Raw genomic sequence first — 19,562 nt, 5'->3', positions numbered from 1 at the left:
AGCAGGACTAAACCGCTTCTGCTGCAACAGGACACCGTGATGAGTGCCAGAATGCACGGAAACAGTGTTTGCCTTCCTGCTGCAACAGTAACTATCTACTTGCACTGGTGTGCTTTCAAACCGCTAGGTTGGCAGAAGCTGGGACAGAGCAATGAGAGCTCACCCCATTGCGCGGATTCGAACCGCTGACATTCCGATCGGCAAACCCAAGAGGCTCAGTGGTTTAGACCACAGCGCCACCTGTTGTGGGTAGGTTCTGGCGGTTGGAGAATGCAAGACAATAGGCTTTTGGTCTGGAGGAACAGTGAGGCGGTGAATTGGGTCCAGTGGGAGATGGGGCACAACTTCAGGTTGTGGCAGATTTGCAGTTCTCAAAACAGTTTGCAAACCAAAACACAAGCTATCCTTTATAAATCATTATCCGAATTTTGCAATGCATTTCCCCAACCAGAAATGTATGTGAAAAATTCATGTATTAGGGGAAAGTCTGCATACAAATGTATATATATTAGAATGCATTTTCTGTTATTTTCACCATTAGGAAAAACTGCTTACACAAATGTATTTAGTATGTTAATGTTATGTTTTGAAGTAGGGTAGTAATTTTTTCTTTCTTTTATTGTTTAATCTTTTTGTAAACCGCTTTGAAGGTTTTTTTTTTAAAAAAAACCCATCAAGCGGTGTATAAATTTAATGAAATAAACAATAACTTTTTAAAACATGCATGTTAGGCAAAATTGTGTACCTTAGGAGAAAACCCCAATAAGATGTTGGAAAATTAATTAGATGGGAATGTGGTGAACTGAAGATTGGAAAAGTGAGAAACTGAAACAAATTGAAATGGACAGAATTCTCCACCCCTAGGAGAAAGCCATATTATGGTCTGCATGTGCCCCGTTTAGTCTGCATGCTTCTGTCTGCAGTCCAAAGATATGCAAGGAAGGGGGGGGGAGAGAAGACCCCAGTGGGGGGACTGCTTGGCATTAACACTGGTGTTTTCATGATCTGAGTTACGCTTTTTCGACAGAAGCTACTTGGAAATGGAAATGTCGCTCTCCCAGGAACAGATTCAGAAATACACAGATTGCCTCCAGTCGTACGTGAACAGCACAGTCAAAGAACTCAGGCGGCTTTTCCTGGTCCAGGACCTGGTGGATTCCTTAAAAGTACGTGGACGGCAAAAACTAGAGGCTAGCCAAACTTGGGTACTCTTGGGTTTCCAGATCAGTGCCTTGGGAGGCTTTCAAAAGGGAGAGTCCTGCTATTACAAATGGAGTGGAGAGGGCAGCACTGATTGCAGCTACAACAAAGGCGGCATTTTTCCATCTCCGCCAAGCTAAGCAGTTGGCTCCTTACCTCTCTCGCCCTGACCTAGCCACTGTGATCCACGCGACGGTCACCTCCAGACTGGATTATTGTAACTCACTCTACATGGGGCTGCCCTTGAGACTGACCCAGAAACTCCAGCGGGTGCAGAATGCCGCAGTGAGACTCCTTACGGGGTCCTCGCTGCGGGATCACATTCACCCGGTGCTCTACCAGCTGCACTGGCTCCCGGTGGATTACAGGATCAGGTTTAAGGTGCTGGTTTTAACCTTTAAAGCCCTATACGGCCTAGGACCCTTGTACGTACGGGACCGCCTCTCCTGGTATGTCCCACCGAAGACCTTGCAGTCTTCAAACAAAAACATCTTGGAGGTCCCGGGCCACAGAGAGGTTAGGCTGGCCTCAACCAGAGCCAGGGCTTTTTCGGCTGTGGCTCCGATCTGGTGGAATGTTTTGTCACAAGAGACTAGAGCCCTGCGGGACTTGACATCTTTCCGCAGGGCCTGCAAGACAGAGCTGTTCCAGCAGGCCTTTGGCCAAGGCACAGCCTGACCCCCTCCTTTGGTAATTCTTCACAGAACTCTAGCCCAATGGTTGCCAATTTGATTTGAACTGATTTTATAATGAATTGATTTTAGAATGCTGTATTTACTGTTGTTAGCCGCTCTGAGCCCGGCTTCAGCTGGGGAGGGTGGGATATAAATAAAATGTATCTATCTATCTATCTATCTATCTACAGTGGTGCCCCGCAAGACGAATGCCTCGCAAGACGGAAAACTCGCTAGACGAAAGATTTTTCCGTTTTGGAGGTGCTTCGCAAAACGAATCTCCTATGGGCTTGCTTCGCAAGACGAAAATGTCTTGCGAGTTCCTGCGGGGTTTTTTCCCTTCCTCCGCCTTTTTCTAAGCCGCTAAGCCGCTTATCAGCTGATCCGATAAGCTGATAAGCCGCTAATAGCGCTAATCCGCTAATCTGTCAATGGGCTTGCTTTGCAAGACGAAAAAACTGCTAGACGAAGAGAATCACAGAACGGATTCTTTTCGTCTTGCGAGGCACCACTGTATCTATTTATCCATCCTTCTCTCATGACACCAGAACACAGGGTCACCCAATGAAGTGGATCGGTTCAGAGCAGGCAAAATAACTCCTTTGTGCAAGACATAATTCACATATGGAATTTACTGCTTCTGGGGTGGGAACCTCCTTGGCTACTGTGAGAACAGGATGCTGGACTAGACGGGCCCCTGGGTTGATCCAGCGGGCTCCTCTTGTGTAAAGAAGCAAGCCAGGCCTCGCCATCTGGCCCGTGAGGCTGCTTTGGCCAAGCCAGATATCAGGGAATGGCTGGATGAGGAAGAGTGGTGGGTGGTGCCCACTCAAGAGCCCCCCCCCCAGGGAGAGCACAGAAGAAGATGACTTAGATCCCGGATCCTGGTGGTGGGACACTGAAGAGCAGTCTAAAGAAGGGGCGAACTGGGAGGTGCTAGAAGCAGGGGGTTTGAGCGAACAAGGGAAAGGGGTCAGGAGAAGGAGGCCTTCCCAGGACAGGCTTAGAGGCTGGGCGTCACAGTGTGAGCACAGACTGAGAGAGATATAACAACAACAACAACAACAACAACAACAACAATTATTATTATTATTATTATTATTATTATTATTATTATTATTATTATTATTTCTTTATACCCTGCCCATCTGGCTGGGTTTCCCCAGCCACTCTGGGCGGCTTCCAACACAATATTAAAATACAACAATCTATTAAACATTAAAAGCTTCCCTAAACAGGGCTGCCTTCAGATGTCTTCTAAAAGTTTGGTAGCTGTTGTTCTCTTTGATATCTGGTGGGAGGGTGTTCCACAGGGCGGGTGCCACCACCGAGAAGGCCTTCTGCCTGGTTCCCTGTAACTTGACTTCTCGCAGGGAGGGAACCGCCAGAAGGCCCTCGGCGCTGGGCCTGAGTGTCTGGATAGAATGATGGAGTCAGAGGGGCAGAGAGGAGTCAGAGGTTGCCCTTGCTACCCAGCAGCAGGACAGTCCCAAGTTCTGCTGGCTCTTCTCCCCCTCTGACATCTCACCCTGCATGTTGCTGAGCAACAGAGGGTGTCGTGGGGCTAAAACTCCCATTATCCCCAGCCAGCTTGGCCAGTCGTCAAGGTCCTGGGAGATGATGTGGAGACTCAGGGCTGAAGAACCCTGGTTTAGAGACCTGATCTAAAATAAATACACAGATTTTAATTCCGAAGGAGGAGACCATTGTAGACTGTCTCCCTTCCCTTGTTCCTGCCCTAAGGGCTGGAATAGGCCTGTTCGCAGCGGAGTAGGGGGTGCTTTAAAAAACCCTGAGTGCATTGCACACATGTATTTTGGGAATGTGCCCATGTGAGCTAATTACTTATTGATTTCTTCCAAGGCAGTGTAGAATTAAAAGTAATCCATGGGAAAAGGGCCTCCGTAAATCGGTTAATTGAAACAAAGATCGTATAGATACAGCTGCATGCAGTCTGGGGTTTGGTTGGGTTTTTTTTAATGTTCTGAGGAAGATGGTGAGACACACATCCCAGTCAGGGATACGCAGATATAGAACTCGTAAAATAAGCATTCAAATTTGTAACAGCACTTTGGGGGTTTTGTTTTAGTCCCCAAAATAACCTAAATGTCAAAGAAACACAAACATAGAACATAGAAATCCTACTCCTCGTCTGCCTTTGGGATTTGATGTTTTCGCACACTGTTATGTATGTCTATATTGTTTAGTTGTGTTTATGTTTATTAGGAATATTATTCATTTCTTATAATAAAAGGTGTGTTTTTTTTAAAGACATGTTTTGCATTAAGAGAAAGCCCAGTTCTGTGCCAAGTGGAAACTCAGTCCAGCAGCCTGTGCAAATAAATGATAGTCATATATTTGCTTATTTTGCACAATTCACTCTCAGTTGTATACTATAATATGACATTTTAGCCCAGATTTAGCTAAATAAATCTAGGGGGATAATGATCAGAAAACTGAAATAATAAAGCTAAGTTTTCCAGAGTTTTCTGTACCATACATTTAAAGCACATTAAGTGTGCATTTAAAGTACATCACTTCCTCCAAAGAAACCTGGGAACTGTAGTTTACTAAGGATGCTTGGAAACACAGCTATGCAAAGGAAAACTACAGTTCCCAGGATTCTTTGGGTAAGTTATGTGCTTTAAATGTCTGTTGGGTCTGTTATCACTTTTCTGTTGTCAATATAGTGTGCTTGTGGGAGATGTAATTACTGTCTTTCCAATTTAGTTTGCAGTACTAATGTGGCTATTGACTTACGTTGGAGCCCTCTTCAATGGCCTAACTCTTCTGATAATGGGTAAGGTCAATCATTTATTTTAAGATATCTTTTTTGAAATTAGGCAGCAGTATCTCTTGGGACAAAACAGCTTCATCAACTCCATTGAAATATGTTCTCCTTACAGTGTCAATTGTTTCCTGCTGGCCTGGTTCGCACAGAATGCTAAGCCATGGTTTGTTTTAATCCATTTCAAAAACAAACAAACCACGAGTTAACCATAAGTTCCCTCAAAGACGATCAAACAAACTACAGCTTGTTTCCCCAAAGCTTGTTTTGTTTTCAAGCTGCTCTGGCCTCATGTCTTTGTAGCTTGGGGGGGGTAGCCAAGCAAAGCTGGGTTCACACATAATAGTTAAACCAAGGTTGGTAAGACAACAACAACATTGACTTCAAATTATGGTTTAATTTGTAAACAAACCAGAGTTTAGCCATTGGGCAGGATTTGCACATAACACTAATCCATGCTTTGCTAAAGCACACTTCAGTAAACCATGGATTAGTGTTATGCGTGAACCAGACCAATTATAACTTCTTGGCTGGTAGTCCCATAGAGACTTATTTAAGTTCTCATTCAGAAAATTACGCCACTGTGCTTGCACCATGCCAACCTCCCTGCTGCTTTGCCCCTCTTAATCCCAGTAAGCATCAGTGGCACGGCTGTTGGGAGGTCTGCTAAGTGCCGCCGCTCCACCATGCCACCCTTACTGGGCTATACAGATATATAGTCTGATCTGGTATAAGGAAGCTTCCAATGTTACTTTTTTCCAACTACTGAGATGAAGTATCTCAGTTATTGTAAGAACCAGCCCAGGGTGTCAACCCTGAGTGGCAGCTTGTGGAAAGTGACAGAACATGGCCCCTCTGGCTCACACTCGTTTTGTTCCTTGCCTCTAGCATGCTCATGTACAAAACCCAACCTGTGTAACTGGGGTTCTAAATCAGGCGAGGAGCTTCAGTGTGTGAAGGAGGCTGCCTGCTTTAGACCTTCATTCTCCGCAAGCTGGGAGGGTGATGGGTGTGGTGGAACTTGGCACTCTCATCTCTGTTCCTCCTGTTTGCATGTAGGTTTAACACAGAAAGCAAATTGCCTGAATAAATTTGTTCTTGTTCTCTCTCTCTCTCTCTCTCTCTCTGTCTTTCTTCTTGCTCTTCACATTCCCTGAATTGAGATTTATTATTGACTTCTTCTGCCTCTTCATTCAATCGGGAGCACAATTCACAGTGAGCTCTAGGCACAAGAAAGACTTGCAGCTACAAAGATGACGAGCCTTCCTAAACTTTTGTTCCTATTTCAGGGTCTCCCTCAGAAATGTATCAGTGCTTGGAAAACTTCATTTAATACATATGTTATGCAAAAGAAGAAGGGAAAAAAGACTCTGGGAATGTAATGCTCTTTCTTTTTCCTTCTCTCTAGCTGTGGTCTCAATGTTTACTCTACCTGTCGTATATGACAAGTACCAGGTATGTAGAAGGCCCATTTTGCAGTTGTTTCCTTAATCCATAAAACCCAGTTAGGGAGGTTGACCTCCAAAAGAGGAATCAGGCAGTTGTTAAAGAAATGTTGAAAGGCAGTAGTCCTTTCCCCAACAGCCATGGGGTTCATGAACAGTTGAGATTGTGTAGTTTGCATAACAATTACCCCTGCCAATGCCTAACTGCCAATACCGAGGAAGTTGTAACGTTTGCTACGAGGTAGGTGAAAAAACCAAATGGCTGGAAGTGCGCCAAGTTGGAAAAATTCCTACCAGGCCCCATGCAGCGACCAACCGGAGTCCATAGCAAGGTCAAAGCTAGCTAAGCCTAAAGGGTGGGTGGGATGGGAAAACCGGGCAGCAGGAACGGGGCAAAGAGGGCGGTCCCCGGGCGCACCGGCCTTAAATGGGCTAGGCCATGCCTCCCCAGCCCGCTGATTGGTGGGCTGGGTCGTAGGCATGCCTGGGGATTCCCTCTTCTCGCGGGGGCTAAGAGCCAGCCCCTGTGTGGGTGGGAGGGATGGGCCCGCAACCCCACCTCCTCTCCAGCTCGGAAGTGGCTTTGCGTAGTTTCTTGGAGACCTTTCAGCCACCATGAAGGAAGCTGCAGTGAGCATCTTTTTCAGAGAGCTGATGGTGTGATGAAACACATTAAGCAATATGCACATATCTATTATATCTGCTGACAAACAAGTTTTTCAGTTTCCTATTGTGTCTCAAACACCCATAAAAGTCATTTGATTAGAGACAATAAATGAATAGAACAATTTCCAGAGGGGTTGCCACAGGGCTGGATTAACCATTAAGCAAAATAAGCACATGCTTAGGGCATCAAGAAAAGGGACGCGGGTGGCGCTGTGGTCTAAACCACAGAGTCTAAGGCTTGCTGATCGGAAGGTCAGCGGTTCGAATCCCTGCAACGGGGTAAGCTCCTGTTGCTCGGTCCCAGCTCCTGCCCACCTAGCAGTTCGAAAGCACGTCAGATTGCAAGTAGATAAATAGGTCTACTTCCTCTGGCGGGAAGGTAAACGGCATTTCCATGCACTGCTCTGGTTCGCCAGAAGCGGCTTAGTCATGCTGGCCACATGACCCAGAAGTTGTCTGCAGACAAAACACCGGCTCCCTCGGCCTATAGAGCAAGATGAGTGCCGCAACCCCAGACTCGTCTGCGACTGGACCTAATGGTCAGGGGTACCTTTACCTTGACCTATTAGGGCATCAAGAGAAGGGGGGGCACCACAGAAATTTTCCATTGCCAGATTTACCATGGATCAGCAAGTCCACTTTTCAGTTTACAAATTCTGAGACAAAATTGTGTCTATATTAATTAAAGCACGAAAGCGCAAGATTCAGCTGTAAGCTAGTAATTAACTTGTTCGTAGTATGGAATAAAGTAGAAGTATACGAAAATAAACATTATTTCCCATCTTACTGTAGGTTTCATTTCATTTCGAAGAATAAAAAGTTATTTTACAGCTTCTTATTGTTTATATTTTGAATTAGATCTATATCGGGACACCAAAACATGGATAGCTCAGTTGGTTAGAGCATGGTACTGATAACGCCAAGGTTGCAGGTTCGATCCCTGTTTCGGACGGCTGCGTATGGTTGGACTAGAAGATTCCCAAGAATGCCTTCCGACTCTACAATTCTATGATCCTATGGAAATCTTTTAAGTGCTTAGGGCAGGCATAGGCAAACTCGGCCCTCCAGATGTTTTGGGACTACAACTCCCATCATCCCTGACCACTGGTCCCTGTTAGCTAGGGATGATGGGAGTTGTAATCCAAAAACATCGGGAGGGCCGAGTTTGCCTATGCCTGGGCCTCTAAAGGTCTTGATCCAGCCCTGGGTTGCCATTTTAGGGTGCAATCCTAATCAACTCTGCTGGTGGAGCTATATGCAGCAGGTCTGTGGCAGAAGGTTGAGGGCCTGAGCAGCCATCAGGCCCATTCTGTAGATCGCTGAAGGTTTGATCAAAGAATAACCATTTTTGATGGGGCAGTGTACATGTCAGGGGCCACCAAGTGAAAGCCGATTCAGTGAATCCTTCCACGTTGCGGCTATTCATGTGTGGAAGCTGTTTGCGTGCTGGAGCTCACTCTTGGGGTTCAGGTAGTTTTGTTCTCTCCCTAACATGCAGTATTTCTGCGGGTGCAGAATGCCGCAGCGAGACTCCTTACGGGGTCCTCGCTGCGAGATCACATTCATCCGGTGCTATACCAGCTGCACTGGCTCCCGGTGGAGTACAGGATCAGGTTTAAGGTGCTGGTTTTAACCTTCAAAGCCCTATACTGCCTAGGACCCTCGTACCTACGGGACCGCCTCTCCTGGTATGCCCCACAGAGAAACTTACGGTCTTCAAATAAAAACATCTTGAAGGTCCCAGGCCACAGAGAGGTTAGGCTGGCCTCAACCAGAGCCAGGGCTTTTTCGGCTGCGGCTCCAACCTGGTGGAACGCTCTGTCACAAGAGACAAGGGCCCTGCAGGACTTGACATCCTTCCGCAGGGCCTGCAAGACAGAGCTGTTCCACCAGGCCTTTGGTCAGGGCGCAAGCTGACTCCCTCCTTTGGCAATCTTTACAAAACTTTAGTTCATGGTTGCCATCAATTTTGATTTTAATTAATTTTTATAATCTTGCACTATTTTAGTGTTGTTAGCCACCCCGAGCCCGGCTTCGGCTGGGGAGGGCGGGATATAAATAAAATTTATTATTATTATTATTATTATTATTATTATTATTATTATTATTATCCTTTTCCAGTATTTTGTGGTGGGCGGGTTGGAGAAAAGTTAAACTGCATGGTTTGCATGCTGGACATGAACAGCTCACCATGAAGCAACACCCACTCCGTGGAGTGATTCAGAAGGGTCGCCATATGGTGGCTGTCATGTGCAAAGTGGCCTCAGACTAATGATTGTTGCATGCAGCTCTCCGAATCCATTGTGCAGATAGAGAGATGATAGATAGATGATAGATAGATTTCTCTTTACTTCTCAGTCTGTATTCTTTATTTTGAATACACGCTTGGGGCTTTTCTAGATCTTTTTTTCCCTCTTACAAAACAAAAAATCTGTTTTGCAAAGATAGGGAAGCGATGAGATGCGCTGGTGAGTAATGCATAGATAGTTTGGAGAAAGTGTTGGCTGCTAGCCATTTGGTGTGGGTTTCTTTCTTTTAAAAAAAAAGTTTTTCTATTTATTTATTATTATTTTTTGCATAATCTATAAAGGCCAAAGACATTTTGCTGTCTAAAGCGGAGCCCAAATGCCTCGCTCTCCAAGCTTGGGAAAACAGTTTAACAAGTTTTGTTGCAGTATTCCAACACCAGATCCTTCCTTCTCTCTCCTGGCCCCACTGCATCCCCTCACCCTGAGCGCCACTTAGCACATTTGGCTCTGATTTTCCTAATGCAATCTATAGGTCTCAGGGAGAAGTTATTCTTGGCAGTGGGGGAGTGTACCCCCCCGATTCCCCTTATTTTTTTAACTAATTATTTTGTCCCCAATTGCACACAAATTATTACAAAATGGACTGTGGGCAAATGGGCAATATTACTATAAAGTATGGAAGAAATTTCCACTTGGGGATTATGACCAAAGTGTTGAGATGTGTACAAGGAAATGGGGGCCATTTGCAGGCCCCCAGCTGGCTCCAGCCCACCGGCCGGTAGCCGGGCAATCTCTGGTCCTTGGAACAGCATCAAACAGCGACCCGCAGCTTCAGAACTCTTCAGAAGCTGGAGCACGCTCTAATCAGCAGAGTAATTAACTCTTCACAACAGAAGGGCAAAAAGAGGCATATGTAAAGCGTATCTACAAGCTGTTTATTCAGGACAAAGGAAAAACATGACTTCTCCCTTTCATGTCCAATCAAGCAGCATAAAGCAAAAGCAGTACACAAAACGGAAGTTCCCAGCAAGCAGTGCTGGACTGTAAACAGGCTTGTGAGACACAACAATCATGCCTGTTCCTTTTAAGGTGGAACGGAATATCTTAACACAAAGTGCGTGTTTGTTGAGAGGTGTAAGTCGCCCAGAGTGGCTGGGGAAACCCAGCCAGATGGGTGGGGTATAAATGAAATGATGCTGATTTAGCTTCATCAGCTCTGGAGAACACCTCTGTCAAATGTATAAATTATTCTCTTAATCCCAGGATTCAAGCCCCACATTGGGCAAAAAATTCCTGCAATACAGGGCGTTGGAAATAATAATAATAATAATAATAATAATAATAATAATAATAATAATAATAATAATAATAATACTTTATTTGTACCCCGCTCATCTGGCTGGCCTTCCCCAGCCACTCTGGGCGGCTTCCAACAAAGATTAAAAATACATTAAAATGTCACACATTAAAAACTTCCCTGAATAGGGCTTCCTGATGATCCAAAGGGTCCCTTCCAACTCTTCTGTGATTCTTCCATGTTGATGCCTCACTGATTTCTCTCCCCCATCCTCCTCTCATTTCAGGCACAGATTGACCAATACTTGGGGCTTGTGAGGACCCACATAAATACCGTCGTGGCGAAGTGAGTCTCCTAACGCAATGTTTTCCTAGAGGGTCAAGTTACTGACAACTATACAGTAGGGATGGTTCAGGGCAGAAGGGTCAAAGCTTCCCTTGGGGGTGTCCACAAACAGCCTGCAGCTCGCCTCTCCAATTGTATTCCTCACAGTTATATATTTTTCAGGTTGCAGAATCTTACAAAGGATTAATCTTGCCTGATCCTCTCCCGTTCTATTGTTAGGGAAGATTCTCATATTGCAAGAGACCGCCTTCTTCCCCACAGACCTTATGGAGGGTTCAGATCAGCAGAGAGAACCCTATTGTTAGTTCCACTGCCCTTGGACATTTTGGGAGAGGCAGCCGGGGAGATGGGATTTGCTAGGCCAGCCCCTAAGTTGTGGATTTCCCGCCCTGCCGTGATCCGTCTGGCACCTTCATTGTACAGCTTTTGCAGTATTCTGAAGACACATCTCTTTACCCTGGCCTTTGACACCTCTCACACAAATACAAACCCCCAATTTTTCTGGTGTAAATTGTTTTAACTGATTTTAATATTGCCTTTCTTTATGTTGTTGTAACCTGCCCTGGGACCTTACAATGAAGGTCAGGGTAAGAAATCAAAATAATATTAACAATACCAATTTATTTATATCAGCTATGAAACAAAAGGGTTCCTCCCCTCTAAGATTCTGCATTGCAAATCCTACACTGAGCCTCCTTCCCTGCCTGTCAAGGCAGCTTTTTTGAAATGGGCCTGTCAGGATTTTTAAAAGGCAGAATCAGACTCCTCTTCATGTGATTAATGTGAATTCCAGTCCTGGCCAAACACACTTGCTTAGCTTTTTCATGCCCTGATCTGGTCTCTCCAAACCTCTGTGGAGCTTTTCACTGGGCGTGCGGTGAGGGGCTTTCAGAGATTTAATCAGGCAAACTACTGTCCTATTTTTGGCACCTGGTAATAGTGTTTTTGTTTAAGCAAGACTACCCAAATATGCAATGTTGACATGCACATTTCTGTGCGTAGGGGGAGAGAGAGCGGGGCGGGATATTTTAACTGCTGGTATTATTTGTATTTAAATATTTTCAGTCAACTTCTTTTTAACTTCTGACTTTTATTAATCATTTTAAAGCACCTCTGATGTTTTACGCAAACCACTGAGAGGTTCTTGCAATTAATCGGTGTACAAATTAGGTTAAATAGAAAAGAAGATACAAAAAGAGACTGCCTCTTTTTCATGCAGTGAGCGCAGCCTAGCTGAAAATGTTTCTAAGTGAAAGGAGTTGTACCATATGAGCGCTGTCTAGCAGAGAAAATGAAACACGCCGTGGAGCGGCTTGCCTGAATCAGTGTTTAATTCTCTCTTTTTAATCTCCCCTTTTCATCTCTAGGATCCAAGCAAAAATCCCAGGCGCAAAGAGGAAGGCTGAGTAGAAACAGCAGCAAGAATTCCTCACCTACAGGCGTGAATGATGAGGGAGTCTGGGATGAAAACAGCTCTGTTCTTACTTTTTACTTATAATTTATTGTTCGTCTCTCTCTCTTTCTCTCTCTCTCTGGGTGAAGGCAGACATAAAATAGAAAGATTGCATACAGAGTGTCCCTCAGCTGCAGTGCGAGTGAATTGAACACTGGTTCAGCTGGCTCGCTGTCTCTCCTCCCCCAGCCCTGTGGCTTCAGGTTGGCTGTCCAGCTTTTTCTTTTTAAAAATGAAAACGAGAACTTCACTTGAATTTTCAGGCACTTTTGGGTTGTTGTTGTTTTTTAAGTGCAGAAGTACTCCAGGGATGGGGAGGGACGAGTGTCTGGGTGATGTCATAGGGAGCCAGCCAATCGGCACTGTCCACAGCCAACTCCCGCTTCAGAATTGCAGAACTCTTTTCCACCCAGAGCTCGACCCTGGAAAGGAAAGGGACGTTTGGCCTGAACGCAGCTGATGTGCCCGTCGGAGGGCTCTAAACATGGTACATCTGCCTTCACCCCTCTCTCTCTTTCAAACACCATGATCTCAGAGATGTGAAACAACGAAGCAGCTGTTTTTTTTCTCCTCTCCTGCTGTTTCTGTTCTCTCTTAGACTATTTGCAATCACGTGTGTCAAGCACTAAAGTATAGTAAAGAGAAAAAGTGTTCTAAGTGTGGTTCTTGTGTTGCTTCTCAAGTGCATGATGGTGAGAGCCTAAAAATACTATTGAACTTTCTATTTTTTATTTCCTAGTGCTTCTCTTACTACTACTACTTCTTCTTCTTCTTCCTCCTCCTTCTTCTATTGGCATTGCTTCGATAACTTTTAATGTTACATGTCGCTAGGGCTTTCCTGCTTAGTGCACTGATGCGGTTTTGCTTCTATGTCCACTGGGTTTGCTGGTTGAGTTTATCTTTACTAACTTATCTAGAATCGTAGACAGACGTCCTTAAGTGTTGTTGTGTTTTTTCCAGCACAAGTAATGAAAAACGAAAGAGAAACCGGTAATGATATGGTATAAGCCGTTTTGTATAACTCTCTAAAAGGGAAAAAAAAGAATCAAGCAAAACCAACCCACCCAGTACTTTTTTTTTGTTCTTAAGGGATCAACAGGCTGATCAACATGTATGGGAATTGAAGACTTCCGGCTTGTAACATGTATCACAGATTTGTATGACGTTCTCTGTAGGACTTAATTATGGACTCTGAATATTTGCACTTATGTACTTGATACCGAATGCAGAAATAAATGTTACTAAATGTTAAAAAAAAGAGGTCCTCTTTGCCATTTTAATCACAGCTATCATCCTGTTTCATACTGCGTACAGTTTTATACTGCGTATGTAGCAAAAGGTACTCATAATAATAATATGACTCTGCAGCATTGCCTTCCATTTCACATCACTGCTGCTGACACTGCTTAGGTTCTCTCTGAGAAATGGCTCTTCAATAGCCTCAGCAGGCTGTATGTTCATCTTGGCAGCACTGGAACTGGATAATATCTTTCAGAAAAATCAGCTTTCTGTTGTATAACAACAACAACAACAACAACAATTTATTATTTGTACCCCGCCCATCTGGCTGGGTTTCCCCAGCCACTCTGGGCGGCTTCCATAGAAACCAAAAATACACTAAAATATCACACATTAAAAACTTCCCTGAACAGGGCTGCCTGAAGATGTCTTCTGAATGTCAGGTAGTTGTTTATCGCTTTGACATCTGATGGGAGGGCGTTCCACAGGGCGGGCGCCACTACCAAGAAGGCCCTCTGCCTGGTTCCCTGTAGCTTTGCTTCTCACAATGAGGGAACCACCAGAAGGCCCTCGGCGCTGGACCTCAGTGTCCGGGCAGAACGATGGGGGTGGAGACGCTCCCTCAGGTAAACTGGGCCGAGGCCGTTTAGGGCTTTCAAGGTCAGCACCAACACTTTGAATTGTGCTTGGAAACATACTGGGAGCCAATGTAGGTCTTTCAAGACCGGTGTTATGTGGTCTCGGCGGTCACCAGTCTTGCTGCCGCATTCTGGATTAGTTGTAGTTTCCGAGTCACCTTCAAAGGTAGCCCCACGTAGAGCGCATTGCAGTAGTCCAAGCGGGAGATAAGTATAGGAAGCAGTGGTAGGGAAACTATAAATAGTGCCAACAGCTACCATAAATAGTGGCCTGGTTTGCATGAATTGCTAAACTATGGTTTAGTGCTCCACAGATGAGCCTCTATGAGCTTGAGCGAAGCCTCTGCCTCATGTGCTCCATTTCTCCCCCTACTATGTGGTCAAGACACAGACATCTACCAAGTTTAATTCTGCTTTTCAAATAATCTCAGCATGAAGTAGAACCAGGGATCCTGGTTTAAAACAAGCAGTAGTTAGATAAACCATGGTTTGCAGTTGACTTGTTTAACAACTGACCACTGTTACACCTGACTAATACATAACACTGTGCCAAGATTAGTTAAAATCAAACTAAACTCAGCTGAAGTCCTGCGCACAAGGAGAAGGCAATGCAGAAACTGAGGGCTTGCTCACTTTTGCGGCACTAAACCATGGTTTAGTGTTATGTGCAAAGGCATTCCGTGAGAGTACTCAAGGCAGAATCAGTGCAGGCTCCCAGAGTCCTAGGAACTCATTATGCTTTTGCTTCTAATCCCCAAGACAGCCTGTTTCAAAACGATCTTGGACTCCAGGATCGTACCTGCAGTCACTACCTTTAAATTGCCTGGAAACATTGTACATTCTGCATGGCTTAATATAGCCAAATAGTTCTGGAGGGTTTTTGGGCTGCAATGAAGTGGCAACTTATGGTTCATTTAAGTACAGGGAAGACTGGAAATGGAGCAGAAGGAACCAGGAGATTCTGAGGGAAGTCTTACACTTGTTAAGGCTCTCCTCACAATGGAGCATTTATATGGGTCCTCCCCTGTATCAGATCCAATGCCAAACATGGCCTGATTTATCCCTAGAGCTTTGCCAGAAGACTGAATATCTACCTACTTCCTCCTCTGAATGCATTCCCCCCAATACCGAATAACGACCTCACCCAGATTCAAGCTTTCCCCACATTTAGGAGCGTTTGTTTCTGAATGGTTTGTACAGTTTGTAGTAAGGATCTCGCTCTGATGGAAAGTGTGGCAAGTAACGGGGGGCTGGTCCATTAGGAAAAAGGGAGCACTGCTCCAACAACCTCAGTCTGCCCTCAACCAGCCTCTGTACTCCTTCCTTTCAAATTACAATCCATGTGGTGGCCTTGGCTGGGATTCCCTTGAAGAATTTAACAGGGGGAAGAATGGTGCGGGTGGGGAATTGGAATTACCTGGTAGGTGTCTCCGCTCTCAATGGCTCTGTCTCCGCCTCCTGTTGATTTCCCTGTCTTCTGCCTTGCCAGTCCCAATGGGAACCAGCCAACACAGTCAAGCAGGGAGCAATTTGGGTATCTTGAACTCCTGGAAGCAAAGAGACAGATTATTTTGGCCCGCTAAGAATAGGGAAATGTATATTCTCTGTATGCCTCACTGCAGATCACTCTGCACTTGCTTGGCTGTCTAGTTTCTCCAACTCCAGATGTGTTCAGTGCTGAAGATACATATAAGATTTTTTTTTTTTTTTTAGGACAGGGACAATGGTAGTTTGAAAATGCTTACAATTCCCAGCACCCTTAACATATTACAGTCTTCAGAATTCTTTCAGGGAAGTCATGTGCTTTGTTTCTATGTTGTGGATATGAACGCAATTGCGGTGTCACATGCAAACATGTTTCTATTCTGCCCCAGGATGAGCTCTACAAAACACATACTGCAAGTTTTCCAGATGGCTAATTTACATCAGGAAGCAGGGGATGGGGAGGTGTTTGTGGGCAGTGTTTATTAGCAACTAGCTAACGATGCCAAAGGGACGCAGGTGGCGCTGTGGGTAAAATCTCAGCGCCTAGGACTTGCCAATCGCATGGTCGGCGGTTCGAATCCCCGCGGCGGGGTGCGCTCCCGTCGTTCGGTCCCAGTGCCTGCCAACCTAGCAGTTCGAAAGCACCTCCGGGTGCAAGTAGATATATAGGGACCGCTTACCAGCGGGAAGGTAAACGGCGTTCCGTGTGCTGCGCTGGCTCACCAGATGCAGCTTGTCATGCTGGCCATGTGACCCGGAAGTGTCTGCGGACAGTGCTGGCTCCCGGCCTATAGAGTGAGATGAGCGCACAACCCTAGAGTCTGGCAAGACTGGCCTGAACGGGCAGGGGTACCTTTACCTAGCTAATGATGCCAGCAATACATACAATATCTCTTCCAATCTGTGAAACAATTCTGAAACTTTTTTTGAAAAGATGTTTTGTGATGGGGAAGGAGGATGGGAGTATACAGTAACTGTATACATGCTGCTTTAAAAAAATGAAAAGGCAGATATCCCACCTAGTACAAGTAATTTCGTTGTCCCCGAAGGGGGCAATGACAATAAAGATATTATTATTATTATTATTATTATTATTATTATTATTATTATTATTATTAAAGAGAAGAGTAAAGCTGATGGCTGATCCAGCATTTGACTTGCTGGGATGTACTGTAAATCTATAAGGCAATTTATGAAGCTGGATTTGCACTGCACACGAAGAACTCATAGTGACTTCTCTTGAACTGTTATGGTTATAATAAACCAGAAATGTCCCGCTACTGACTTCTCCATTCTTTATATTGTCTGTTCATGGTGATTTGTGCACATGACATTTTAGGGTAGCCATCTGCAATTTCAATACTATTTCCACCTGCAGAAGTTTTAGAGTGGTCTTGCTGTTTCAGTGAATATCCTGTAACTTCTTTTCTGAATCCTGTAGCTTTTCAAACCACAATTGATCTTTTTTGGGGGGTGGGGTGGGGGAGGTTTCCCCACCTTTGTTGTGCTATAGTCCCTCCAGACAGCAATAATGTGGTAGCCTTGGGAGAGCACTGCAGAACAATTCAAAAAGCAGGATAACTCCACCGTCAAGTAGATGCTGCAGAATATATATACCTGCAGTGAAACTCGAGTCTGGAGCAGCTCCGAGGTGGAAATACATCATGGAAAGTTGTATTTCAATTTTCATTTTTCATGGTTCTTGAGCATAATTCAAGAGGCGAGCAGCTCGGATGCTACATATTTTCGCATTTGTACACACAGAACCCCATGCACCAGCTTATGCTGCGTTGTTACACTGTATTTTTGTAATTCAAGAAAATCTTTAATAAAAAATATATTTAAAAAGCTGAGAAAGAAACTCTGTTGAGGGGGGGGGGAGCCACATATTGCAAGGAAAACATTGTGGAAAGGAGTCTTGCCTTGGGGCCAGAAGAGTCTGTAGGATAAACCACAAGTGTTTTATTTATCAAATAGTTTTGCCCTGCACAGGTAAAACGCCACGCATAGTTTCAGGACCTTTTCATATTGCTTTTAAACAAACCGCTTTGAGGGTTGTTGTTTTTCTTTCTCTTTTTTTCTCCTTTTTACAATCTGGCGGTGTATACATTTTATGAAACAAACAAATAATTTAAATTTTCTTTCCCCTTCTACGTCAGTCGTCATGTGAACTGAAAGGGGCGCGCTAATAATGATCAATTCATTGTACAGTACTTAGGATGTAATGATTAGTTAGACGTGATCATTAAACAGGGAAGGGAAGGTAGGCGCATTATTGCACATGCAAGTGCACACGCTGTTTAGGGAAGTTTTTAATGCTTCATGTTTTAGCATGTTTTTAACAATCTGTTGGGAGCTGCCCAGAGTGGCTGGGGAAACCAGACAGATGGGCGGGGTATAAATAAATTATTATTATTACTATTATTATTAATTTTAAAAGGATCCCTCTTTTAAAAAATCAATGAAAGCCACAAACAAACAAAAAATAGGGAGAGCGGTTCTGTTCGTTGTTCTTAAAGCACGGGCAGAGCATTTGAAGCGTCTGCGGTGTTGCTGCCCGGCTCCTGCAAACAGCGCAGCTCCCTGCACGCCTCCTCAGAGGCAAACCCCACCGGGTTCCATGGTTCTTGCTCCCAGGAAGGCGCGCGCAGGATCGCGGCCCGCGCACTAGGCCGCCTTTCGCCCCGTTGCCGTGGCAACCGCGCGGCCTAGCCAGGCTTTCGGCCGCGATGGATCCCCGGCCTCCGCCCTGCACCCGACCCGAGTCCACGGCGGCAGCGACGGCTCTGGGCCACTTGGGCAGCGTGGGTGAGCTGTTTTCCCTCCTCCGCGCCGCGGGAGCAGTTTCCTTCACAGGGATCAGGGGTTTTTTTTGGGGGGGGGAGAATGAGGGGAACCCCCAATTTTGGCTTATTTTGGCGCAAAGCTGGTGCTGCTCTCTGAGCTGGAGGGGGGAGACATTATTCTTCCCCGCGTCCAGCCCACTATCTGTCTGTCTGTCTGTCTGTCTGTCTGTCTATCTATCTATCTATCTATCTATCTTTATTAAATTTAGATCTCGCCATCATTTAATCTGAACGCCGCCTTCCTGTGGTTAGAGCCATGCTCAAGGCGACTTGCCAGCCAGATGGGCGGGGTATAAATAAATATTATTATTATTATTATTATTATTATTATTAAACATAGCAGAATTAGTCATAAACCATAATAGGAGTGTAGAATTGGCAGGGACCCTCCAGGATCATCTAGTCCAGCCCAATGCACATCAAGAAATACCCAGTCATTATAGGGTTGCTGCGTTCAAAAAGTGAAAATCAAGATACAAAAATTCGCCGAAATCTACTCGGGTTGCCATACACCCGGATTTTCGCAAACACTTCTGCAATTTCCCGCCTAGAGGGTTTCCGATGGCCGAATCCCAGCTATGTCTGGGAAATTCCAGACTTGGGCAGCCCGTGATTGAGCAATTTCCACATAAAACATAGAAGCTGGAAGGGATCCTGAAAGTCTACTAGTCTGACCCCCCTGCAACGCAGGAATCTCAACGAAAGCATCCCTGACAGATGGCCACCCAACCTCTGTGCTTTGTGGTGTAAGGAAAATACAGAAGCTTAGCCCCTTTTGGGTTGTCCTTTTCGCCCTTATTAGTCCTGCTTGCTGTTGTGTTTTTAAGAGCACTCTTGATATAGAAAGTTAAATCAAGGGCGCTTTCCCATGTCCTGCTTATTGAGCGTTCATTGCAGGAAAGTTAGATGAAGCTGACGTGTTTTTACTGAGCGTGTTTTTTTAATTTGTTTGCAAGTGGGGAGATTAGACGAAGTTCCATAATGCCCCGCATCATTTTTCCTTTTCACTTTGGGGGAGCAGGTTTGATGAGCCAGCTCTCCAAATCTGTTTTAATTGCCCAACCTAAATTTTCTGGAATGTGATTGAATCTCCCACCCCGAAACAGAAACCATTTGGAACTGCCCTAAATCTTCTGCATTTTTTACTTCCGTAGTACGTAAAGCTTGCCTCAGACACATAGCAGTGAATTCAAGCTGCATCGCTAAACTTGGTTTGGAGGTCTGCTACAACAAGCCC

General features: G+C 45.0%; 2 protein-coding genes across 4 annotated transcripts in view; both read left to right on the top strand.

The window, feature by feature from the left end:
- Positions 1-13,375, top strand: part of RTN1 (reticulon 1) — a 139,925-nt gene extending 126,550 nt beyond the window's left edge. For 2 of the 3 annotated variants that reach the window (XM_083518025.1, XM_083518027.1), the window contains 5 exons: positions 1,028-1,166; positions 4,605-4,674; positions 6,071-6,117; positions 10,606-10,664; positions 12,032-13,375. In XM_083518025.1, coding sequence (XP_083374151.1) covers positions 1,028-1,166; positions 4,605-4,674; positions 6,071-6,117; positions 10,606-10,664; positions 12,032-12,074 — 358 coding nt within the window. In that variant the 3' untranslated portion in view covers positions 12,075-13,375. The remainder of the gene's footprint in view (positions 1-1,027; positions 1,167-4,604; positions 4,675-6,070; positions 6,118-10,605; positions 10,665-12,031) is intronic. The other variant, XM_083518026.1, reaches the window with a different exon arrangement.
- A 4,719-nt stretch (positions 13,376-18,094) lies between these two features.
- The window catches only part of CCDC175 (coiled-coil domain containing 175), a 37,776-nt gene continuing 36,308 nt past the window's right edge, over positions 18,095-19,562 (top strand). Inside the window, exon 1 of the mRNA XM_083518094.1 lies at positions 18,095-18,287. Coding sequence (XP_083374220.1) covers positions 18,209-18,287 — 79 coding nt within the window. The 5' untranslated portion in view covers positions 18,095-18,208. The remainder of the gene's footprint in view (positions 18,288-19,562) is intronic.

The sequence above is a fragment of the Podarcis liolepis genome (genome assembly GCF_965112155.1).
Source record: "Podarcis liolepis genome assembly, chromosome: 1".
In the NCBI taxonomy this organism is placed as follows: Eukaryota; Metazoa; Chordata; class Lepidosauria; order Squamata; family Lacertidae; genus Podarcis; species Podarcis liolepis.
The sequence above is the reverse complement of the archived record's forward strand: the minus strand, read 5'-3'. Positions and strand labels throughout refer to the sequence as shown.